Here is a 17,985-nt window from a genome sequence, read left to right as displayed (position 1 = left end):
AGAGTGCATAAAATGTTACAAAATATGACATTATTTCACATGCAAATTGGAAATGCTATAAATTATGTTTTTTTGTGTGGAGTAGCCACCAGTGCTACTCATTGCACCTAAAGCTTGAACCAAAGCAACTGGAAGTCCATAATCACTATCCTTTTAGAGAACAGTATCTTTGATTAGTGTGAATTAGCACGTCAGTAGTGCTGTGAGGGGAGGGGAGGGGCTTGGATCTCACATTGCTATGATGGAGTGCAGAGTTGTTGAAAGGTATGAACAGGGAGGGCCTCGTGCTCTGGTTTTGGACTTCAATTTAGTCAAAAAGTTTTCTTTTACTCGTGTACAATGACTACTTTTACTTTTTTTTAACCTGTTATGTGCATATTGTTCAAACAAGTTGTGGCATACAGTTGCAAAATGTAAGAAAAACAAATAAGCAGAATGCAGTGTTCGACGATGTCATCAAACCAGCATCTGGTATTTATTTATAAACAATGTAATAAATGGTTTTAAAAAATGTTATTGTATAATGATAACATTTAGAAGCTTCTCTGTTCTGTGTAATTGTGATTTATCAAAAAAGATTTAAGCAAGACTCACTAAAGGTCATAGTCACATTGAATCAAGCTTTGAAGCTTTGAAGCGAGGAACCTTTTAACATTAACCTTTATTACATAAGATTATTCACTAAGATTAACATAAATTATAGTGCTTCAAATGTTAGAATCTAAGCCTTGTGGTTGATCTTTATTTTAGATTTTGCATTTTACACCACAGGCTAATAATAATAATATCTCTCTCTATCTCTTGGATTTAAAAAAGCGCTTTACTGTAAGTTATTAACCATAGTAGTTAGAACAAGGTAGTAGCAAAAAGCATCATGTGAAGAGGGTCTGCCTCCCGGACGATGTGTGTTCTGCCCTTTCAACTCAACAATGCCCTTCGCACAGGCTCAGCCTCAGCCAGAAGCATTTTTTGTGATCATGTTCTCTTTATTCCAATATGCATATATTTGCATATCTGTTATTTTCACAGGCCTTTCCTGATATAACCAAACCTATACAGCTTCTCACCTCTTGTGGCCACATGTTGTCAGAGTGATTCCTTTGTCACTTTCTGAACTTGAAAGTCCAAACAATTTGAGAGACAAAAGACAATCAACTCATATCGTTGTTTTATCCAAATCCTATAGCCTCGCCCAAGTGGTTCCTGCTTTCTTAAACTCTGCCGGACCTCTGTGTCACTGCTCTCCTGGCACTGTGTGTGATATATAGACTGTAAGGGCTGTGGCTTAGAAGAAGGAAGAGGAAACGGCTTGTCTTGATCTGCCTTCTGTTCATCTGTGTGACGTAAAAATAACACAGGCTTGCAGTAGATTTTCTGAGCATTTGACTCAACGTGTGGCGCACAACCGCTGTGTCCGCTCCAGTCAGCCAGATTTTACATAGGTCAAAGAAAACTCCAGTAAAGGTGTCCATAATGGTTTGTGTCTTTTTGTACATTGTCTTGGTGCTTTGATAAAGTTGCACAATTAATTACGATCAAATCAAAATCGTAGTTTGGTGACAGTCAAGGATTCAGTTCAATGTCCTGCGCCAACAAAACCCAAAAAACGGGTCTCAGTGTAAAACCTTTGACCCTTGTAGTTTAGACATATCCAACATGTTTGATTCTTCTCCTCGTTTCGCTGTTCATATTTCAGTCTTATCTTAAATGTTAACCCACCAGGATGTTTAGAAAACTGCAAGTGCATTACTGGAAGAAGAAATCAAATAACAATGAGATATTTGTTTTATTTCCCCAACTTTTCTTAGCAAACACTGATGGGTGAATGTATTACATTGAATGTTTCTGTATTACAAAACCTTTATTTCCTGCTGGTGTTTGGGCTCTGACAGAAAGCATTTTTTCTGTAGTGATGTTGACTCTCAGATACACAGGAGCAGGAGGTTGGTCCTACATACTTCTGTCCTGTTAAAAACACACAACATAGTAGGGCTGCAACTAACAATTATTTTGGTAATCAATTAATCGACTGATTATTTTTACGATTAATCGGTTGGCTGTGAAAGGTGCATGGAAATTTTTTTTTTGTCTTTCTTCTACCGCAAAAAAGCTAAAGTGGCATCGCTTGAGAACATAGTAATACAGTGTGAAAACCATTTCATACCTCCACAATAATCTTGTCTTATCCCAACACATTATACTCTTTGACAATTCACACATTTTCCCTCCATATCTTAAAATGTAAACGGGAGATCAGATCAACTCCTGAAGGAATAATGCTTAAGCACCTATATACCGTACATACTATTGCAGAATCGCTGTTAGTTCCTCACTTCTGCTTATAAATGCTCACAAATTGTTTTGTAGTTAGATTTCTAGCATCGTTTTTGTTAAATTGTATGAACTATCAGCGCCAGTAAGATCAGCGACAAATCCTGTTGCCTAGTAACAATATACTTTATCAGGCAATCGATCAAACAGTATTATGATTATTGACATTTTCTACTTATGGAAAATACATTCAAATAAAAACAATATGACTCTGTTACAACAATATTGTCTATGTAATATGGCAGAATATGTAGAATAGCAGAGTGTATCTCCACATGAGGAGCACATGGCCTCAGACCCCCTTGTTATCCTGACACACTGAAGACATTAAAAGTTGGAGGAAGTGCGCGCGAAGGAGGCAGAGGGAGGGAGCGAGGGAGGTCTGCAGAAGGGGAATTGGACCGACTGACTCAGAAGAAAAGGGGAAGTCTCTGAGAAAAACGGGAGGGAATGAACCGAGACACAAACGTTGCATGTGGAGGCTCGGGCTGAGGTATGGAGCGAGACAGGATCGCCGGTAAGTCCACCCGAATTTCAACTTTTCTTTCGTTTTTTTATGGAAGGAAAAGTTGCACTAAAACCAATTCCCTCTTGATGCAGTTAAAAGGAAGTCAGATTTTGGCTTTGAGGTTATGTAGAGCGACACTCAATAAATCTCATGTGATGCGCTGTCAGACTTCTTCCAGGAATAGAAGCGCAAAATGCAAAGTAGCCGCAGCGCAGTAATTGGCAGCCGTCTGTAAGTTCAGAGCCGGACTCACTTAAGACTGGTTATATATGCTCTCTGTCTGTCACACGAAAGGACTTAGAACCGAATTGTCAGATTAACATCGAACGACATAGATGGGTTACTTTAAATATAGCAGAATGGGAATTAAGCTTATATGCCCCTATGTATTTGGAGGGTGCATGGATTTTGGGTGTCACTGTCAAGATTAGTAGAAGTGAAGGTGAAACAGCGGCCAGTGGGTAACTTATTTTTCAATCTTGTAGCAATGAAGTATAGAAGTCAACGAAATGGGCTATAAATCTACTGCCCAGTCTACTCTTTGTAGAACATTTGACATACGAATCTTCATAGTACAGTCTTTGTAGTGGAAGTAGTGGCCTGGAGGAAAGGATTTTGCTATCGGTGCACTTTTTTTTCTATTATGATGACAATCCTCCAGCAGTATCTTGTCAATTTGGGGCAATTTTTGTGATTTCAGTTTTTCAATCTGATCTTAATCACTGAAATGTGACTTTGTGTAGTTTAAGACTTTTCATTTTATTATGACAGATATGAGCTTTGCTACTGTTTGTCTTGTATGTTGATAGATTTATTCTCATAGTCTCTTTGCCAACTGCTTTTGTACTATTCTTCCGATTATGATTTTGATAGACCCACTTGGTGGCAGTGTTGCGATGTCATCTTCTGGTCCAGACCGTTTGTAAAATTGTGTAAAATGTTGGGTTATTAATTCATACAGACTGTCTTTGTGGAAGCGAAAGGAATTTAAAAGTGGACGCTGCTGAAGGTGAGAAATGAGAAGAGAAGTGCTGCTGAGGCAATATTTTTCCTTCAGTTGTGCATTACTTCCCTGCGCATGATTCATGTGGAGGAAGTCCAGGGCCGAGCGGCTTCCTTTGCTTTTGTTTGGGCCCATTTCCATGACAGCCGGCTATACTTCATATACAGTGCTCCCTGGTCATGAAGACTTTCTTTCAAGAAAAAGTTAAGAAAAATATGCTTTAGCTTGATTTTGACTACAGTGTGTTCATTCTTCTCAAAAATAACAACAACCTACTAAAAATATTGAAGATTCCAAATCATATGTTGATTTGGATCTACTTTTTAACAAATTATAAAATGTTCGTTAAAAAAGTACAAAGAAATGACAACTCAGTTTGATTGAAATAGACCCGAGTGTCAGATATTTATTCTTTTTGCTCCGACAGATATCGTAATACTGACAATAAACAGTGTTGTGCAGACCTAGCCCTTTATTAAAAATATGTGGTGATTGTCATAAACCTGTGACTTGTGACACATACATTTGATTTGTTTTGTGTGTGAAGAGAAAATCAACCTTCAATCTTCTCAGAAAATTAGATGCATCTGTATCTACTCGATCTATCAGTCATCAAAATTCAGTTTTCTCCACAACATACATCTGTGCAGTTTTACAGGCATTTCTCGCATCTGCCTATGGATCTAAAGTCATTTTGAATGCTCCTGTATATGCTAAACTGTAGCAGCACATGTGGAAATGTTAAAGCATAACAAAATACCGTTAATTAATATAAACCAAGCACATTTCCAATTTTATCTCTACTGTATTACGACACTATGACCTGGTTTTAATGATAGACCCATTTTAGACTTTAGACCCATTTATGTTATCTCCTTCCATTATTACCTTGATTGCTGTGAAATAATGCATACTGTTGTTGTTCTTGACTATCTCTCATTTGAAATGCTTTACGGATATACATTCTTTATGCCAGGAGAGCCTTTGAAAATCCTCTGTGACATTCAACAGTTGCTGGAATACTGTTGTTTTAGTGTAGTTTATCATCTTCAGCCCAAGTGAAAAGTAATCGTGCTTTTACATACATACGTTTTAATTAACTATATTTTTAATAAGTTGAGTCACATTCAAAAGATGACAGTATTCAATATGAATCTCTGCCTGTAAAATTATTAACAGGACTGACTGTAAAATGTGTGTGTAAAGGTTAGGCTAGTATCTAAAGTAGCCTTAAATGCACTTATACACAAATGTTAGATGTATTCCTGGAAATGTCAAATTCAGGCCAGGAACGTGTCCCACAGAAAACCTGTACAGGATTTCCCCCTGCAGTGAACGCCTCGTGTTATCTCACCTCATATTGTTGAATGTAGTAATCTTTATAAGGGACAGAGAGAAGTGGACATGCACAGGAAACCACACCTATGGACCCACCAAGGAGACATCCTAAAGGTGACATTACTCAGCATCATGGAAAAGTCACGGTGCAATGACTTTGGTGGCACTCACTGCAAAGGATGTATTTATGTTAGGATTAGAAAGTCCATCCCCAACATTCACTGAAACAGAGTCAAACCAACGTTAAAAGGTGTCATTTAGATAAACACAGAAACCGCAGCATTAGCTCGGCTGGATAAATATATGTGACTCTTAAATAGAGACGTTGGTTTGTGCTACTTCCTGCCAATAAATGTTTGTGGTCTGCTCTGTGCTTGTTTGGCTTGCCCAAACAGCATGGCTTTTTTCCTAAAAAACACCAAATGTTGATTTAAAACATAGTCTATCTGTCTTGTCTATAACAAAACAAATTATTACATAAATACGTTTGTTACCATACAACAGTATATTATTTTATTGAATACTTTTATGTTTTTGTTGAGTGCTGTGATTGATAAACTGACTCTGATTTCAATCAGACTCAAGACTCACTGAAACAGTGGCGTTAGGAGCGTTTTGGTCGTTGGACATGAATCATGATTGGGGCTCAGACCCCGGCCTAAGACTAAATTAACAATATGAAATACAAGGCAATGATGAATGATTGACTGAGTCTCCCCCCGGAGTCTGGACACTGGTGGTAGTATAGGATGAGATGCAGGGCGGCCAGTTGACAACGACGAGCAGGGCCGAGGAGAGGCGGAGGAGGGGCGCAGCCCAGCTGGGAAACGGCCGAGCGATGGCCGAGGAAGCTTAAGAAGGGGATCCTGGGCGATAAATGGCTGTAGCAGGAATGAGCAGCTGCAGTGATTGGCTGTCGCGACGGTGTGGATTGAGATGGGGCTGTGATTCAATGATTGTGAGGAGCTGCCGGCGATGAGGCAATGAATGAGGGCTGCTGGTAGGTCTTCCAGGCGGAATTTGCGCAGAAGCTTCATAAGGCTTTTTGCAAAAGTGAGATTGGATAAGTACTTTCTATGTCACAGTAGTCATTAGTAGTAGCTATTTTTTGTACTACTAATTATTATGGTCATTGCGGTAAAGTCATTGTGGAAATTGTTGTCAGTGGGACAGTAGTACAGTATAAGGTATTGCAGTATACCAGGACATACTTAATACTAAACTTTCATTCAATTGTCAGGCATTGTCATGCCTGACAAATGTAATTCCATGTTTTTTAAAGAGGTCATGTGGTGGACTGATTTATACTGCATTTTGTTTTTTGCATTCTGCTATTTTCTGTTACTCCTCCTGTGTCTTGACGCTATGATTCCTTTTAACTGTTCTTTTGACAGTGCGCTGGTGTTTTCGCCATGCTATTTCAGGGACTCACTTGGACACACCAACATCACACTCACAGTCACTAACCACACTTGTATGCTCTTAAATACACATACTTTCACTCCTCCAGATGTTGTTGTTTTGAGCACTCTGTCTAACAGTGCTGTGCCGGTCCTGTAGAACTGTTTCCATGTTTAGATAAACACACACTGCTTATGGGACACTATGGGAGGTGTGTGTCACTCCGTATGTTTTGGTTTAATTGAATACTGCACAGTCCTGTGGCATATGGTTTCAAGTGCAACTCTCAGTGTAGCATTCGAACTGAGGGCCCACACACTGGTCCCACTTAGAGTTATCCAATCATGTATACAAATATATTGCAAACATTCTGTTTTAATTTTTTCCATTACGGTAAAGTCTCGGCAAATCACCTTATGCATATTCATACAGTTTAGTGCTGGATGCCCCTGCTCATTTTAGAGTGCTTTGTGTGTATTTGTAGACTGTAGAATTGTGTTTACTGCATAGATCAGGGTCAAGGTAACTTTATTTGTACCAAAAGGCAAAGAGCGAGACAGCGCCACACACACAGACAGACCTACAGACCAACATACAGTAGAACAGACAGAGGTGACATCTGTGCACTGCTAAAAGGGCTAGAAGCCAGATATAAAAAGCAAGAGCATTTCAAGCACATCCACTAAAGGCAATATGTAAAATACAGTAATAGAACAACAATAGTCAAATACACAGATTAGTTTTGCCGACTGGGATTTTGAACCCTTAAATATATGGGTTCAAATGACCCATCCATCCTTATAGTTCCTCAGAGCACCTAGCAAGGAGCAGTGGGTGACTGCAACTCTCTGTGCCTCATTGCGGACACCTCCACTGTGCCCCACACATACCTCCACACAGTTGCATTGTACCTGTGTAGTGACCTGCAGGTGTCTGGGGGGCCGCTGGTAAAGCCTGGCATCCTGTTAGTGGCCTTCAGAATGGAGCTTTTCTTTTAAATAGGTTTATGTGGTTTCTGGCAGCTCATGAGTGCCTGTATTTTACATTGTACTTTTTAGTTTTGACTCATTGTTTCAATAAAGCTATTTTGAGTTCAAGAGAGAACAAGGCTATGGTGGACAAAACGCAAGGTCGTGAAAAATTCTCACATAAACAATGCCTTATATATCGTTGCTTACTTGTTACCTCTGGTTATTATGTATTTGTTTGTTAGTCTCTCTATTAACTTCTTTTTTCTTTCATCCATTCCATTTCCATTAATTGGTTTGTTTGTAACTATAATTATGGCCCACATAACTTCAGGCCATGTAGTGGGGTTGAGGCAGGCGCGTCAGGGAAAGTCATCACACAATGTATAACAATTCTTCTGGTTTTGTCACTCGTCGCCAATCTTTAACAGCCTGATCTGATTGGTAGTTGAAAATATACTTACTCATCGCCTTCCAGAGTCCTTTTGTGTGAGTGATCGAGTACTGTCGCATCCAGTGTCTCAGTATATGCTGATACTGTTGGTGAAGCCATACTGATGAAAGTATGTAACCTCAAATTCAATAGGACAGAAACAGATATGTCTATAAAACCTGAAGATGATTCCCCAAAAAAGTTAAACATTTTGACCAAAGTTCAAACTAATAAAGTCAATAGCAGTGGTTTTCAACTGCTGAGTCTCTTTCGTCGAGACCCAAAAGATCCTTTTCAGTCGTTCACAGGCCAAATATGACTGTTGCGAAGCTGTTTTGTTCTGTATTTTACAGTATTTTGATTGGCATAATCCAGTATAACAGGGTCGAACTGCAAAAAGGTCTTTGTAAGTTCAAGTTGATGTTTGTATTAGGGTTGTGGGTTGAAAGTAGGTGAAAGAGGCCGATCGATATGGGTTTTTCTAAGGCCGATGCCGATATTTTGGTATGTTAATTGGCCAATGCGGATATGCTCGGCCGATATTTCTGACCTTATTTTAATGATTTTTCCAAATGTCTGATCTATAGTCCTATAAAAAATGTATTTTATTGCTTTAGGTGATCCAGTCATAGTTTCTGTCTCATCTTTGATTAGTTGTCGTTAGCATTAGCATATTGTTACTAGCCATGGCATTTTGCGCAGCGATCAAAAATACAATAGTGGAGGTTGAAACAAACTCAGCGATTGATTGATTCTCCAGAATCTGCTCTTCAAAATGACATACAGCATGTCCATATTAATGGAGGTTTAGTGAAACCTGTGTTTAAAGGAGCTATACCTGATTTTACTTCTAGAAATGGAATGAAATTATTTTTTTCTCCTTGAGTATTGTAAACTTAAGCGCTTGTGGGGAAAACATCGTGCATCAAATTATAAAACATTTATATCAATTTATGAACTTTCAGGCTATTTTTCTAGAATTAAAGGGAATTCCCCTTTAATTGTTTGCAATCAAAAAATCTGGTATAGGGCCTTTAACAAACTTGAAGCTAACCAATTTTCATTGCGATGTTTCACACCTCCCCTGAGACCTAGGGAGTTGTGGGAGGACTCGTTTTGAAGCCCTAACGTTGCTCTTTCCGATACAGTCTCTATCATTTTCGGTCCCGGAAATATCGTCTTTTTTCAATCGCCGATATTGTAAAATCCCCAAATATCGTCCCGACATATCAGCCGGCCAGTGTATCAGTCGGCCTCTTGTAGGTGCCATGACTTTACCATCCGAATGGGTGCCAAGGCCATATACCATTCTATACCATTTGCGGGTACATACCAACCAGTCCAATTACCATTAACCTAAGACTGATAGGTTGCCTAAAGATTTCCCATCAAGATGACCTACACAGGTATGTCCATTGTCCGGCCTTGTCTTATTGCCCTGTTGTGACAGGGGGCAAGTCAGTGCCTGCTCTCTGTCCTTATCCCCTAAAGGCTTTTATTCAACTCACTTTCTCTAAGAAATTTTCACACTTGTTGCTCAAAACTTGCAGCTCAAAACCAAAGGTGCAAATAGTTTATTATGATCAACATGCCCAATTATAACACAAACTTTAAGCCAAAATGCACCTCTTCAAGTGGCCTTATCTGATTAATCGTTTAGCTGCAGAGGTGACTAGGCCTGCGCGTGCATGTAGGAGTGTGCATTTTGGGGGGAAGGGAGCCATGGAAAGGGGAGTAGATGGGAGGAGGCTTGCCTTCTCACTCTCTGTGTTGCTCCTGAACATAGCATTATTGGCAGTTTGGAGTTAGCGGGAAGTGAGGAAAACAGAGCTGCTCTTGTAAGAGAAAGTTGTGGCTTTTGGGACGCTGTGATTAATTCTATTTCGGAAGTGACAGAAAGATAGAGTGACGCTGAAAGAGTTAACTGGCTGAAAGATGTCCGACTCCTGTGGCAATCCACATTTAGAGGGGATTATTTCAGATTTTGAAGGTTTGTGTTATGATTTTTGTTTTTTTTACTTATATGTAGATAATCAAGTACCGATTTAGATATAGGGTTTTTGTGCTATTTTTGTGTATATTTTGTAAGCTGCCATAACTGAGGTTTTAAATATCCTTTAGATTATTGACGTTTATGGAAGCTTCTTTTAGTTCAGTGGTTCTCAGCTGGTGTGCCGGGACTATAAAGTGGGTGGCAGGACAATTTCCAATTTGCTGAGCAAATCTGCCAAAAACAGTTGTTGATAAATATTTCCAATATTGATGAAAATGCCGTATTCTGATGATATTACACTTTAACTGAGTAAACTGATGAACATTTTATTGTAAGTTCAAATGAATTTATTTATTGTCAGTTTGTTGTTATACATTGAAGGTAGATCTCAAACTACACTGTTGATAATCGTTGTTTTAGCCAGGGTGTAATGCATCCCATTTCTCATTCTCACAACAGTCGTATTACTTTGGGAAAGCACTTTGCAAAGCATTGTCTCTGTTTTCCTCTTCTATTCTTATCCCTTTCCTTCCTTTCCTTACTCACTTCTTTCCTGTTTCTCCTGAGCCTGGTCCCTACAGCTGCTCACTGTCACATGTGGCAGCCACACTCTGTTTACAGTGAGTGCTAATGGTGTCCTATTCAAAGTCAAGTGGAGTTTCAGTGTGCTCAAAAATCTATACAGGACCAGCTGTTGTTACTGTCAAGGGTTGCTCTGCTTTGATTTTTGTATGATTCTGCTTCATGGGTCTAAAAAGATAACATGCTATGAGATGATATAAGACTTTCCACTCCGCCTGTCCCATAGTCACTCAAGCATCCTCAAAATATAAGTAGCTCTTTCTATTACATAAAAGTGGCTCATGGTGAAAAAAAGTTATGTATTTTTATTCCAAATTGTTCCATTAGCTGCCAGGTAAACTGAATGCTCAATGCTCCGCTAATCGCCCACCAAGGTTTTAAGTTAGTGCTGAAAGACTGTAACTGGAATGTGTCAAATGGAATAATGTATTATAAAATATTAGTATTTGTGTAAGCTCGCAGTAATACTGCAGATTTCCATCGAAGACAAAACTTTCTTAAGCCGTCATTCTTACTTGGCTTCAAGCTAATGCATGTGAGGAACAGCTCAGGTCAGATCAGTCTGTTAACGAGCTCAGAGTAAACCGTAAACAGAGTAAAAAGTCATTGATACTGAAACTCAATAAACAATAGAGATTTGTTTTTGAACAAGTTGAGAGTAGTTTTTTATAAAATGGAGTTAAAGTTAAACCAGGGGTCCCCAACTGGCGAATCTGGGTCCAGATCCGGACTTCCAGATGCTTTAGTCCGGAACCCATTGGGGGATGGAAAGGCTTTGGGGTTTTCATCCTCTCAATATAGTTAATTTCTAAGGCTGAATTAAAAAAGAATTGGAAAAGTTTGCGGACCTCGAGCTGATTTAGTTGGGGACCCCTGAGATAACCCTTCCACTGGACTGGCCTGCTGCCAAACGTCCCAACACACCATGTATCGATGACGAGTGAGGAACCTTTGTCTACAGTGGAACAGATAGTTAATGCATCTCGCTCAGACTGGATTATGTCTTTTAGTTATTGACAGAGGTGAGAACAAGTCCTTGTTTTGCCAGTCCAAGGCAGTGGCCCACAAGTCCAAGTGAAGTCCTAAGCTTTCAATTTAAAGTCCTGTCAAATATGTATAGTCTTGTGAATGCAATCAGATTCATGCAACTTCTTCCTTCTGAACATTTTTACTGTGTTGGTGATGCTACAGTGTGGCTGATTTGTGCAGGTCTCAAGTGTCTGTGGCACAAACAGACCATGTTAATATGACTGTGAGAGCTTTTTAAAAAAAAAATGTATTAACATTTATTTTTGATGCGCTGGTTATTGAAGTAGACACTCTCTCTCATTCTAAGTTAGCATGTGGCTCATTGCGACAGAAAGCTCATCATCTTTGTCTCACCTCCAAGTCTAGCTAAATTTGGGAGCTGTCAGGAAGGGCATCACACACAATACTCATCTAATTTAGTGTTAAAGCATGGATTCTTTCAACCACATAAAGCCCGAATTCCTCATTGTATCAAAACACGTCCGTTCAAATATATTTCTCTCACATTCATATTGCTTTAGTCATAATGATGACACTGCAGTGACCTAATCCTCATTTTACCGCATACGATAATGTTTTCCACTACATCGCACTGCCTTTTTTATTATCATAATGGGAACAGCACAGTGGGAAAGACTGCGATGTTTGCTTTTAGGTCATTGGTGTGCGTGTTTTACAAATCAGTCATGAATAATAAATGGAAATAGAATGGAAATTGTACACATTTATTAAAAAAAAGACAGAATATGATGCAGCCAAAATGGCATGAGTCACTGGACATGCAGTAAGCTCATATTTAGACTTTGCTGTTCAGAGGCAGCGTGTGAGCACGCCAATATAAACTGCATTTCAAGCCCTTTGGAACAATCGTCTCGTCTGCTAACAGGTGCCATGTTATTCTCCACAAAAGTGTGTTGACAGACAGCACAAATTATTATTGAAAGGAATAAAGCAAACAAGGGGGCATTTTCTCTAAACTTGGCTGAGATATCGCAGACGCATTACATATGTTCCCTTGTATTCACATCAATATAAAGTGATGTATAGCCTGTGAAATCAAGATTATAGTCGCTATATGTGAATGTGTTTTTAAACAACGCTGAATTAAAATGAAGGATATGCTACATGAAAATAAGAGCAATATTTATGCTCTATGTATGCTCTTTTTTAACTGACTGGACAAGAATTAACACGGCCTATTGTTTGTGTATTTTGTTCACACAGGCTGAAAATCATTAATATTGGTTGGATGAAACCAATGGTTTCGGAGATGTAGCGTTTGTCTTTCCAATCACTTTTGGATTATCATTTTCATCTTTTGTCTTTTAGTTATCCTAATGCTGGTGTTGTGAATTACCTACTTTTTTGTGACATAAGTGAATTGTAAAATTTTGCGTTTTCCCTATTTCCACACACAGTCAAAGTTACATATCTTCCTGTGCTGCATCATCATGTTCTACTTCCTGTATTGGCACATTGCATGTTGTGTTGTTGTGACAAATGGCCCTGTGAAAACATGCTCATGGCTCCAGACTCTATAATTCATACAACCATCTCACAAATGTAATTCCTGTACTTTCTGGAGTCAAATAGCAGATAAAGTTGTGTCTCTGCATCACTGGTCTCCTCCACATTCCCTGAGTATGAGGGCTTAAATAAACTGTGGTGTGTTAACAGGTGCTAAGTGGAATGCAGGGTTTTCGCTGTACCTTACCCACACATTGCTGTAAATCAGTCTGTGCACGAGGACGATCAAAGAGGCGAGGGCTTTAGATGTCAGAGGCTGAGGCCTGAAGCCAGGGCAACTTGCTCTCTAAAGTTTAAAGGGTTATATGACATTTTGACTTTATACATCAAGAGATTGTACTTGTAGTTTAGTTTTACGGTTGTCGTCACTGCTGCTCAACTGATAAGCAGCCAAAGAGCACAGACCTTTGCTTGTTGGCACCCATGAAATGTTTCCTTAAATCTCATTCAAATGTCGACGTTCTCAACAAAACCAATGTATTGTGAGCCTGTGGGGCAGCTTGAATCTCTGTAGAAGTTGTTTGAGGCTGCTTATCCACCATCCAGACTGTCCTGTGTTGCAGGTCTTCCAGGTCCAGGGAGGTTAGCTGTATTGCCTATGCTTGAAAACGTCTTAATTTTGTTGCGCACTGTGGACAAAGGTACAATAAGATCTCTGGCGTTTTATACTTGTTACCTTGATGCTGTTGATGTTTTTCCACAATTTGGGTTCTCAAGTCCTCTGACAGTTCTCTTCTCTCTCTGTTCTCCATGCTTAGTATGACAGACACACAATGGTCTCCTTTTTATCTGACTACAGGTGTGATTTTTGTTTTTGTTTAACATTGCCCATGCATTTTAACGAGCAACGACAAGTTATTCACCCACAATTTTGGTGCCAATAATTTTGTCTGACCCGTTTATTAAGTGTTGTGTGAAAGTATGTCAAATTTATCTTTCCTTTTTTCTTTTGCTTGTTTGTGTTGTTCCAAATTCATACACACAAATAAAACAGAAACAAACAAAATGAAATAAACAGATTTATACCAAAACATGTGCAAATGCGCAAAACTTTCTGGGGGATGTATTAAATTTAATGGAAAAATTTCAAGGGTGCCAACACTTGTCCATGACTCGTCCATGACTGTATGTTCCCTCTCACATGTAATAACTACACAAGTCTGGGAAGCAGAGGAAGATGAAAATATCAATCCTCCTTAGGCCTTCTGTACTAGTATTCTATTGTATCCCAGTAATGGTAAATGATTACAAAATGTGTTATCTATCTACATTTTCACACAGTGTTTATTGACCACCTATTTATATCCTTTTGTTTCTTTGCTGAAGTTTAAGATTTTATTGTTGTGTTGTGGTATTTATTGCGCCTTTAGCGTATGTTTTTTCTTTCTTTCTGTGGCCCCAGATCAGACAGAAGAGTAGAGCCATTCACCAAATTATCAGCCCAGACTCGAACTAACGATGTCAAGGGAGGCCCATTTAAAAGTGCTTTATTTGTCATTATACATCAACTGTACAACGAAATTTGTCCTCTGCATTTGACCCATCCCTCGACTGGACGACCCATAGGGAGCAGTGGGCCACACCTGGCTGGAGGAATCACCTATTGCACATGTTTTTAGTGGTAGGGGAAAACCTACGCAGACACGGGGAGAAGATGCAAACTCCACACAGAAAGGTGGGAATCGAACCCGGACCTTGTAATTGTGAAGCACAAGTGCTAATGGCTGCGTTACCGTGCCACCCAGTCTTGCAAGTCTGTGTTACTGATGTGAAAAATTCAGAGAGTACAGGACTTTTTCACCCCAGTACAACACAATAAATCAGACAGAGTTTAGTGAACTTAACACTGTTAGTGGTCACTCGGAGGCTGTGTATGTTTGACAGTGGACCATTAGGGTTTCATTAGAGCCAGTACAATCCTAGAGGGCGTAACTGTAGCACTCTCTGTTTGGCCTTGTGTTGTCAAATGTGAGACTCAGTGGTGTTTTCCTGGTTGGACCACATCGACTCGATATACTGCGAAAGCTGACATCCCTTAACCACGCTGTCCATAAACTAGATCTGTGGATGTAATTTATGACGCAGAATAATATGTTTTCTTCCCTTAAGTTACTGCCTGACCCAGAAAATAAAGGACAGGATACATGATATGCCGGTTCAAGGCCGATGGACTATTGCTTTATTTGCAGATTTATGTGACATTACTGTACCATAATCTGCACATTTGTTTTTTTAGTCTATTTTTAAGGCGCACTGCTTAACATTTTGGACTATACTGTTGCCATCAATACAAAACACGCTCCTAATGAGCAGCTCGACACAGAAAATGCAATTTTTTCAGTGGGTAATCAAAGAATGGATCTGAAGGTGGATCTATAACCTGTGTAATCTCAAATTCTGCTGCCTTTAGTCACATCTCCATGGATACGAGCTGGAGATGTACCCACTACCGTCCCGATAAAGTTACAGTCATGCCTCAGGAGAGCTGAGCCGCTCACATGTTTGTTTGTACATTTATGAGGTATTTTTCAATGATGAAAATATCTATCTAAAATAAATGTTTGTATTTCAATTTTGTTTATTGGGGGAAAGTTTACGCGGTGTGGCTTTAAGTTGCAAAACAGACTTGGTATATTTGTGCTGCAAGAAGTGATATTACAAAGCATTAACCTTTAATTTAAGGGTCAAGTTTACGCTACTGCATGTGCTGCTAATATCACGATAACTACTGCTATTGTGCACTTTAAGACAGTAGTTACTGCTATTAGCTATGACTGTTCTTAATTTGGTTCTATCATAACATATTACCACTACTTCTGTTATAACTTCAAAGATCAAAGGCTAGCATATATAAAAAACAGCTTTGGTAAAGTTAAAAAATGAACTGATTGATAATCTTTATGTTATTGTCCCACACTCCAATATCTAGTTCATTTCCACATCTGGATTCACTGTTTGTTTTTTACAGTCGGACACACCCCTTTATTTGTTGAGATCTCCTCCTTTGTTAATTTGCTCATTTGCCGTTGATGACGACTCAGCGCTTTCGGCATCTGATTCGCATTACCGCGCGTTCTCGCAGCTGTGGAGCCATTATCCGATTCCCCCTCCCTCCTCTGGGATACGTGCTGGGGTTATTTGTCATGAGCTAAACATGTACAAGTCACCCAGAATGCATTCACTGACATTAAAGATCCAGTAAAGAGTATTTATAGTGCTACACATGCGCACTTGTACATGCTGTGAATGTGGTTGAAGTTTACAGCGCAAGATGTTCTTATTGGAAACGCCTTTTATGTGGAAGGCATAGACACAACTGTAGCTTGTGCTTGTCAGTCGACTCATTCATCAGTCCCACACTTATAATATTACAGTTTGTCGAGTTGAAATATGAATCTTGCACTCTTTGCCGGCTAATTACACAATAAGACAAATGAATTGTGATGGATCAAATAACAAACTGCTTTGTTGGCTGCGCAGATCGATTACATTTGTGATCTATGACCTCACTGCAACAACATGTGCATCTTAATCTACAGCCCATAGTTGCTAGAGCTAAGTTAATTTACCAGCAGCCTCATTCAACGATGGCTTATGTTTGTCATTGTACCTTCATTTGGGACAGGCCCTCTCTATTTGCTATGGCTGTACAATATCAGAAAAACAATGCAATATTCAATAACTGTCTTGAATATTGCCATACAGTATAACCATTGCTTTTTGTAATATCTTGCAAAACCATTTTTCATTTATATATATTTTTTTTTCACAAATCGGGACCAAAACAACACCCCCTGGTGTCTCTGGCCAGAAAACCACAATTTCAACTTTACCCGCATCGGGTCGGAGTCACCAATGCACACTAATAGAATCACAAAGAAGAAGCTAACAGGCTAACGGGCAAAGCTAAATGCGGGCTAGCACCACTTTGAGCCAAGTTTGAGTGAAAAAAATTAGCTCCATTGTGGAACTGGATGTACAATATCCCTCTCTCCCTCTGTCGTTTCTGTCAGCGTAGTATTTACTCATAGACAATTAATGAGTAAAAAAAAATGAAACATGCTACGACACCTGCTGTGGCGCTTATGGCCTCTAGGGGCATGAGTTACTTAGTACTGCTTTAATGGTAACCCATCAAATACACAAAAGACAACAATAACCGTGCAATGACAATTTCCATGCATAACTTCAGCCTGTTGACATTACATAAGGGGGGAATACAACTGTCTAACTTGCTCATTGCTGTCTCGTCTGACGCGTCGACTGAAGTAGACAATAGCTGACGATTGTGCCTTGATCGAGTTTCGTGCCTCTGGGTCTGCTCTCTCTTCTCCCTCCTCCTCCTCTGTTTGTTTTCCTGCTCTCTATCTCCCATTAGCGCATCTGTCCTGGGGTGATACGCTGTACGCTCCAAGATATCGGTGTCCTTGAGAAAGTGGTGACAGAGAGGAGCACCTGGGCCATGTTAGGACAGTGGACCGTGAACAAAACTCTGTCCAGTTGCTTTTAGTTTAGAGTTGTGCTCTGTAGCTGTGAGAAAGTGATAGAATGTGGGGAGTTAGACTGCGCCACTTATTTCCAGCTCATAGTCTGGGAATGTTTTGTGTAGGAATGATAACACACATCAAAATATTACATGTTATGAAGTGTGACCCTAGAGGCAAAACAAATAATTGACCCTTATTGACAAGCATGAACTCAGTTTTTTTGCCTCAAAGAATTTAGGTTTTTCAGGAAAGTGGAAAAACAATTCCGAACCCTCATTAAGATGATGAAAGAGTGAGTTTCTTTGGTTGTAACAAGCCTTCTCATTGGCTAAGATTGCCTGGGATACCTATCGAAGCGGCAGGGTTTGGAAAGAAACTTTGACCA

The 17,985-nt window shown here is 39.5% G+C and overlaps 1 protein-coding gene across 3 annotated transcripts in view; it reads left to right on the top strand.

The window, feature by feature from the left end:
* Positions 1-17,985, top strand: part of septin9b (septin 9b) — a 63,764-nt gene that overhangs the window by 7,796 nt on the left and 37,983 nt on the right. The window contains exon 1 of one of the 3 annotated variants that reach the window (XM_079554335.1): positions 2,773-2,848. The exons of 1 other annotated variant lie outside the window; for it this stretch is intronic. In XM_079554335.1, coding sequence (XP_079410461.1) covers positions 2,827-2,848 — 22 coding nt within the window. In that variant the 5' untranslated portion in view covers positions 2,773-2,826. Of the gene's footprint in view, positions 1-2,772; positions 2,849-9,815; positions 9,973-17,985 lie in introns of those variants that run through there. One more of the 3 variants, XM_079554333.1, reaches the window with a different exon arrangement.

Source organism: Gobius niger (assembly GCF_951799975.1).
Source record: "Gobius niger genome assembly, chromosome: 3".
NCBI lineage: Eukaryota > Metazoa > Chordata > Actinopteri > Gobiiformes > Gobiidae > Gobius > Gobius niger.
The sequence above is the reverse complement of the archived record's forward strand: the minus strand, read 5'-3'. Positions and strand labels throughout refer to the sequence as shown.